The 7,413-nt window shown below is 53.1% G+C and overlaps 1 protein-coding gene across 1 annotated transcript; it reads right to left on the bottom strand.

Moving 5' to 3' along the window:
- Positions 1 to 629: 629 nt before the first annotated feature.
- On the bottom strand, positions 630 to 5,210 carry NDUFA12 (NADH:ubiquinone oxidoreductase subunit A12). The gene is made up of 4 exons (XM_054386821.1): positions 5,116 to 5,210; positions 3,050 to 3,132; positions 2,273 to 2,360; positions 630 to 892 (listed from the first exon to the last, which is right to left on the bottom strand). The coding sequence occupies exons 1-4, from the start codon at positions 5,202 to 5,204 to the stop codon at positions 712 to 714; spliced, it is 441 nt and encodes a 146-aa protein (XP_054242796.1). The 5' UTR covers positions 5,205 to 5,210; the 3' UTR covers positions 630 to 711.
- Positions 5,211 to 7,413: the final 2,203 nt, after the last annotated feature.

Below are 7,413 nucleotides of genomic sequence, written 5' to 3'. Positions count from 1 at the left end.
TGGAACAAAGCATGCAGCAGCCATGCAAGCACCAGGGTAAGAGCAGGAGGAGGTGGAACAAAGCATGCAGCAGCCATGCAAGCACCAGGGTGAGAGCAGGAGGAACAAAGCATGCAGCAGCCATGCAAGCACCAGGGTGAGAGCAGGAGGAGAGGGAACAAAGCATGCAGCAGCCATGCAAGCACCAGGGTGAGAGCAGGAGGAGAGGGAACAAAGCATGCAGCAGCCATGCAAGCACCAGGGTGAGAGCAGGAGGAGAGGGAACAAAGCATGCAGCAGCCATGCAAGCACCAAGGTGAGAGCAGGAGGAGGTGGAACAAAGCATGCAGCAGCCATGCAAGCACCAGGGTGAGAGAGGGAGGAGGGTGAGGAGGGGCTGGAGCAGATTCCTGCCAGCCCCAGGCCTTGAGTTTCAAATGTACATTTGCACTGAATGGTACAAACGTGAGAAGTGGCTGTCACAGGATGCTTATGGTGCTGATAAGAGTTTGAGAACTGCTGCTGTGAGGACAGGAGCCTCTGCCAGCACGAGCAAGAGCAAGAGCCCAGGATCTCCAGGAGATGAAGCCTTGCCATGGACTCTGCCCTCTACCCCTTTCCCCCAAGTCAATACACCAAAGGAGAGCTGTTAGAGGCTTTTATTTGGCTCCCAAGCAGTGCAAACAGGACATGCAGTGCCTGCCAGGCTGAGGCCAGTCCCTGTTGCTGCTGTCACTTGCTGGCTGCCATGGGTGGGACCCACTCCTGTATCTTCTTGCGGGTGGTGGAGTAAGGAACATACTGCCCAGGAGTGCCACTCAGGTTGAATTTGTGGTTCTCCCAGATGAACTTACGAGCAACTGGTGGGTGAGTGGTGGGAGGGTCGTCTGTCATGGAGTGAAGCCAGCGGTGCCTTCGAAGAGAAAGAGACACTCTTGGTAGGAACACTGCAGGGGCTGGAAACAAGCCCTTGCCTGACCCCAAGGGATCGCTGCTCAGGAAACATTCAGCATTTATTTTCATTTTAACTCACTGTGACTCTAAATGAGGCTACAGGGCACTGATTTAAATGACACAAACACAACAGATAAATGGCATCCTCAGGTAGATTAGAAGGGCTGTGGTGAGGAGGTCCAGAGAGGTTCTCCACCCACTCTGCTCTGCCCTGCTGAGGCCACATCTGGAATACTGTGTCCAGCTGTGGGCCCCTCAGCTCAAGAAGGACCTCAGGGAACTGCTTGAGAAAAGACAGAAAAAAGTACTGACTCCATTAAAGATCATTTTAAGCCTGGAAGAATTTGAAACAAAATTGAGCACCTAGACAGTCTGCCTACATATTTCTCAAATGCTCTCAGGGGAGAGACAATTCAGGAGCTGAGGTAATCCATCTCAGCCATGGCACCCAACATTCATCACAGAAATAATGAAAAAAGCCATGTCCACCAATGCTCAGCCTACCAAAGCACCTCTTCACATCACCTTCCACTGCTGCCTGGATGAACAGCATTTCAGGTTCAGAGACTCAGAAATTCGTAGAATGGGTTGGGTTGGAAAGGACCTCAGAGATTGTCCAGTTCCAACCCCCTGCCATGGGCAGGGACACCTCCCACCAGCCCAGCTTGCTCAAAGCCTCATCCAGCCTGGCCTTGAACACCTCCAGGGAGGGAACATCCACAGCTCCCTGGGCAACCTGTGCCAGTGCCTCTAAAATTGTGCCTCACATGTATTGTGTGTGCAGAAAGAAATCCAAGTGGATTTCCACCCTTTAAAGGATCTTTTCACACCCCAAGCAGCATCAGAGCAGTTAAACAACTGATTATGGCATTGCTTTTGCTCTCAAACACTGCTGCTTCATTTCCTGTGTTTTTCCTGAGTTCTTTACAATGACAAAAAGAACATTAACAGCTGTGTGGCTGGAGACCTTCTGGAACTCAAGGTTGCACACAACTAGCAGTGAAATGCACGCTAGAGTCAAGTAGCAGAGCACCCTGGCCCTCTGCTCCTCAGCATCTTGTCCTCTATCACAGAACAACAGCTGAAACTACCACCCTGTTGATGGCTGTGGATTGGCTGCCTGGGGTTTTGGTTGGTTGGTTGATGTGTTGGTTAGGGTGCTGGTTGGTTGGGGGGTTGGTTGGCTGGGGGGTTGGTTGGTTGGGGGGTTGGTTGGCTGGTTGGTGTTTTGGGTCAGCTGGCTGGCTGGGGGTTTTGATCTCCTGCTTTGTAATACAAGGCAATGTAGAGGCAATGACGCAAAGGGAATCTGCCCACATCATCAGGCTGAAGGACTCACCATTCAGGGGGCACCATACTTCCATCAACCTCCCAGAAGGTGTCTTTGCCATTCATTTCCTCGGTGTAGATGACCCACCTGTGCCGACCTTCAATACAGAAAGACTGCATCAGCTAGAGCCACAGGAGAGGATTCATCAAGCCACCAGCAAGAGTGTTTTGCCTACAAGGATCCACCATTGTGGGCTTTTATTTCCAAGTCAGGACAGTTTGGGCTTTTTCCATGATTTTCTATTCCCATTGTATTTTTGGTAGCTGAAACGAATGCTTTCACAGGGACACAAACATCAGCTCCTGGGTAACAGGAAACAGGAGCTGATAAAATAATCACCACCCTCACAGTGCAGAACTCCTCCTGATGTCCAGCCTAACTCTGCCCTGCTCCAGTTTCAAACCATTGCCTCTCATCCTAAACTCACAGCCCCTCCTGAGCAGTCCCACCCCAGCCTGCCTGGAGGTCCCCTTCAGATACTGAAATGCAGCTCTAAGGTCTCCCTGGAGCTTTCTCTTCTCCAGGCTGAACAGCCCCAACTCTGTCAGCCTGTCCCCACAGCAGAGGTTCTCCAGCCCTCTGATCATCTTGGTGGCCTCCTCTGGTCCCAGTCCATCAGGTCCATGTCTCTGTTGTGTTGGGGGCCCCAGAGCTGGACACAGCACTGCAGGTGAGGTCTCAGAAGACGTTAAAACACCTCCCTGAGCCAGGCAGGCAAGAAGTTCATTTGGCTAGCAGAAACTCCCAAGCTGGACAGTCAGGAGGTGTTCACATTAGCACACATACCAAAGAAGTTTCTTTTGTCTTCGTAGTACTTGTTCCCATACTTGTCAGTTCCTACCAGCGTGCCAGTCTTCAAATCATTCACCCTGTGAATTCCCAAAACAACACTTCTCTTACAAGGAAGCTGTGATAGAGGCTTCACAGATTCATAGAATGGGTTGGGTTGGAAGAGACCTGCCATGGGCAGGGACACCTCCCACCAGCCCAGGCTGCTCAAGGCCTCATCCAGCCTGGCCTTGAACACCTCCAGGGAAGGAACATCCACAACCTCTCTGGGCAAGCTGTTTCTTAGGGGTTGTTAAAAACCTGTAACAAAAACTCCTAAAGACACATATGTGAAGCTATTCAAAAAACCTATCCAAGCCTAAGGATTGCAAATCATAATCAGCAATTCCTGCAGCTTCTGTCAGCATGGCTCCCACTGATGGGAGAGTAACAGTCACAGAAAAAGGCTTTGGGGAGCCACTGTTTATTTAGCAGCTCTTTGTAGTGGAAGATAAAGCATCTCTGCTGTACAGCACAATTTAACACCCACAAAACCTTAAATACTATGGAACAGAGTCCCAGAGGCAGGTTAAGGCACTTTGCAGATGTCACCATTCTTCTCAACTATTCTCAGCCATTGCTACCACTTTGAGTTGCCATGGACAGTGGTCAGCACTGAAGCAGCTTCAGTGACCTCACACCTCAGTGTGGGCACTAACCTCCAGGAGAGGAACAGCAACATTTTAAGTCACTGTAGCTAGTTGCCAAAGGAGTGCAGGCTAAACTCTTTAAATTGTCCATTTCTAGCTTCTCTAAAAGTGTGAAAGATGCAAACATTGACCCTGCCACCCCTGGAGGCTGACACTGACCCAGATAAGGTGCACAACACTTTAAATACAGACCATATTTTAACACTACTGTGTGTATCAACAATTCAACTGAACCTATGATTTTCATTCTAATAATAGAACCTTACGATGACTGAAGTGCTCTTTTCCCCCCAAATCTGCACCTTTCCTTTCTGCTGACATTCATGCCAAGTAGAATTACACATGGAAAGTTTACTCTCAAAGGTTTTATGTCATCAAGGACCTGAACAAAACAGAGCACATCGGCAAATCTGCAGCTCCTCCTGGTTGGGAGGAGCTTCGGTCAGGCTGCATCACAATTCAAAACACTCCTCACAAGGCACAGGAGAGGTGTGGTGGGGGAAAAAAAGGAGAAAATTTAATGTGGACGAGGTTCTGTGCTTGGGGAACAAAGTCCACAGCAGTGCCCATAAAGAGTGGCTGCAGAAAATGCCTCTGGGGCCAGAGAGCAGCCAAAGCTGAGCACAGGTCAGTGGTGACAACCTGCTGCCAAAGAGGCAGATGCAGGGTTTGAAGTGTCAAAGGATTACAGAATGGATTCCAGCAGAAGCACAGCTTTCAGATCTGCACACCAGACAGTTCACGGAAGCTGCTACCAAGCTGAGGTGATGGAGAGCAGACAGCCGGTGGGGCCAGCACGACGGCGATCCGCAGGTGAGGAGGTGGGGCTGCAGCACCTCGGAAGGACTGAGGCTGGACGCTGGGAAAACCTGCCCGAGCGATACTGACAGCTCAGCACCGAGGGACCTCAGGGGACTAAAGGAAAACAACAGCCGGAGCCTGCCTGGGGAACGCTGTGACCGCCCCAGCACCCGCTGCTGACTGGGGCTCAGGGCGGTGAGCCGGCCCGGCCCGGCCCGGCCCGCGATGGACCCCACGGGGGGCTGTGCGGAGCGGCCTCCTCTTGAGGCCTGGCCCGGCACCGCTCCCCGTTCGGCGTGAGGCACGGCCCGGGCAGAGGCACGGCCCCGGCAGAGGCACGGCCCCAGAGCCGCCCCCGGCGGAGGCACGGCCCGAGAGCCGCCCCGGGCTGCGGTGAGCGGCGGCTCCCCCGCCTCGTCCCCCTACCCACACCAGCCCCAGCTTCGCGCGGAGCACGGCGGCCGCGGCCCACCCGTCCGGCCATGACCCACTCAAGGTGACCCCGCGGGGCGGCGAGAAGGGCGCGGGGAGCGGTCCCGCCGGCCGCTGCGGGTGCGGCTGGCACCTCGTTACCTCAGCAGCTGCAGCAGGGCGCCGCGGACGCCGCCGTGCCCGCCGAGGTGCTTCAGCGCTCGCCTCAGCACCTGCACGTACTCCGCCATCTTGGGGCGGCGCCGCTCCGGCTCCGCCCGGGGCCGCTCCGCCTCCCGCCCCTCGCCGCAACCCAGCCCCTGTCCCGGGGCAGCGCCGCGGACGCTCTCCGCCCGCGGGAGGGCGCCGGGGCCGGCGTTTAGCTGGTGGTTGCCGCCTGCCCGGCCGCCCGCAGCTGCGAGTGGCTGCCGGCGCCGCCTGGACGCGGCCGGCTCGGACCGGGCCTGGCCCTGAGAAGGGGCAGGGAGTGAGCTGACCTCATGCTGCTCCTGGGGTGCCAGCTTGTCCCACGTTCCTTGTGTTAACACTGGGCACCAGCAAACAGAGCCTGGCACCTTCATCCTGACACCCACCCCTCAGATACAGACATTGATCAGATCCCCTCTCAGCCTTCTCCTCTCCAGACTGAACAGCCCCAGGGCTCAGTGTCTCTTCACGAGAGAGACGTTCCAGTCCCTCCAGCATCCTCGCAGCCTCCGTTGCGCCCTCTCCAGCAGATCCTTGTCTCTCTTGAGCTGGGTCACCAGAAGTGGAGGGAGCTGGAGGCAGGATTGGAGGCGAGGTCAGAGCAGATCCCAGGGGCAGAATCCCCTCTCCTGCCCTCTGCCCACACTGCTCTGGCTGCAGCCCAGCACACAGCTGCCTGAGGGCTGCAGGAGGGCACTGCTGGCTCCTGGGGAGCTGCTCAGCACCCAGCACCCCCAAGGCTCTTTCCATAGAGCTGCTCTCAACCCAGCCTGAGAAAGAAAGAGCTCACGCAAATACTGAGATATTTCAGCATCTAGGGTGGAGTGAGCCTCAATTCTCACGTTTCTATTAGCTGAGGAACAGTGCTACTGCACAGCATGAAAAAAGGCAGTTAACATCAGCCAGCCCTTCATTCAGTAGCAAAGAACATTTATTCACAGACTATAAATCATACAGATGGTAAAGTGAGATCAAGTCATCAGAAAAAACAGCTGTTAAGAAACACTAAAGGCCTGAGCTGAAGGTAACTGAATATGCTGCATTTAACCAAGCAGCAGTTTATCTTAAAAACCCCAAACCATAAACCCAGAACTTTGCTATGTAGCCTTTCCAGGAGCTGTTGCTTTACTCTCAGATGACTGCAATTGTTAACAGCCAGAGAAAAGGACAACCCTGAATGCATTAACCCAATATCATTTACCTGGTTTAAAGCTCCCACTCCTGAGAAAACCCAGTTCTGCCCCAATTCCTTATCCAGAGCACGAATTTACAGTCTAAGGATGACGAATGAAAACAACTTTAAAATTATTGATAAAAAAATTTGGATGAGGAAAGCAAACCTGCAGTGTGAGAGCCAGCTTCCAGACCATAGCTCCACAGAATGGCTTGGGTTGGAAGGGACCTCAAAGCTCATCCAGTTCCAACCACCCTGCCATGGGCAGGAACACCTCCCACCAGCCCAGGTTGCTCAAAACCTCATCCAGCCTGGCCTTGAACACCTCCAAGGAGGAGGCATCCACAGCCTCCCTGGGCAACCTGTTCCAGTGTCTCATCACCCTCAGTGTGAAGATTTTCTTTCTAATTTCCAGTTTCAATCTAAATCATGATGAAGACAAGAGAGATTATTTGCCAGGCAGCATAGAACAGCTGCACCTGGCCTTTAAATCAACTGGACTTATGAGGAAAATCTAAGAATAAAAATTTGGGGCAAAGAAAGTTACTTACCAGCAGGCACAGCTCTGGGCAATGTGTTGTGTGCATGCACACTGGCTCTACAAAGATCCAACCATCAGAGCTGTCCAAGATCATGCAATGGAGCTTTTGGGGCCTCTCAGTACTGTGGGCATGTGTTCATCTCTCTCCCTTTTCCTTGTCAGCAAGCACAGAGCTCTAACATTCTGTCAGGCACACACAGCAAGGGAGAAGGGTGTATGGTTAGCCTGTACATGGACAGCACACAAGCAGCTGGAACCTCTTTGAGATAAGCAACTTCTCTTTGCATGCATGTCTGCATGGATGGCCACACCACAGAGAAGGGTCTCAGTGTTCTTAGAAGAAAGGTGGCTGGCAGAGACTTCCTTGTTCTTTGGTTAAAGCTTTCTTGAACCAGTCAGTTTGCAAAGACAGAAATCATTTCAACCCATCCTCAGATGAAGCTATGGAGTACGAGTCAGGTAACACCTATGAAGTATCCTGATCCATTTCTACCCAGGAAAGGAAGAGCAGCAGAGCCATGCTCCCACAGGGAGGGGC

The sequence above is a fragment of the Indicator indicator genome, chromosome 14 (genome assembly GCF_027791375.1).
Source record: "Indicator indicator isolate 239-I01 chromosome 14, UM_Iind_1.1, whole genome shotgun sequence".
In the NCBI taxonomy this organism is placed as follows: domain Eukaryota; kingdom Metazoa; phylum Chordata; class Aves; order Piciformes; family Indicatoridae; genus Indicator; species Indicator indicator.
The sequence above is the reverse complement of the archived record's forward strand: the minus strand, read 5'-3'. Positions and strand labels throughout refer to the sequence as shown.

Bases quoted from the DNA above. Each gene is read 5' to 3' on its own strand.
- NDUFA12 (XM_054386821.1), bottom strand. From the start codon at position 5,204: ATGGCGGAGTACGTGCAGGTGCTGAGGCGAGCGCTGAAGCACCTCGGC. The intron at 3,133-5,115 runs GTAACGAGGTGC...GGGAATTCACAG, and splicing joins GCCCTGCTGCAGCTGCTGAG to GGTGAATGATTTGAAGACTG. The intron at 2,361-3,049 runs GTATGTGTGCTA...TCTGTATTGAAG, and splicing joins AGACAAAAGAAACTTCTTTG to GTCGGCACAGGTGGGTCATC.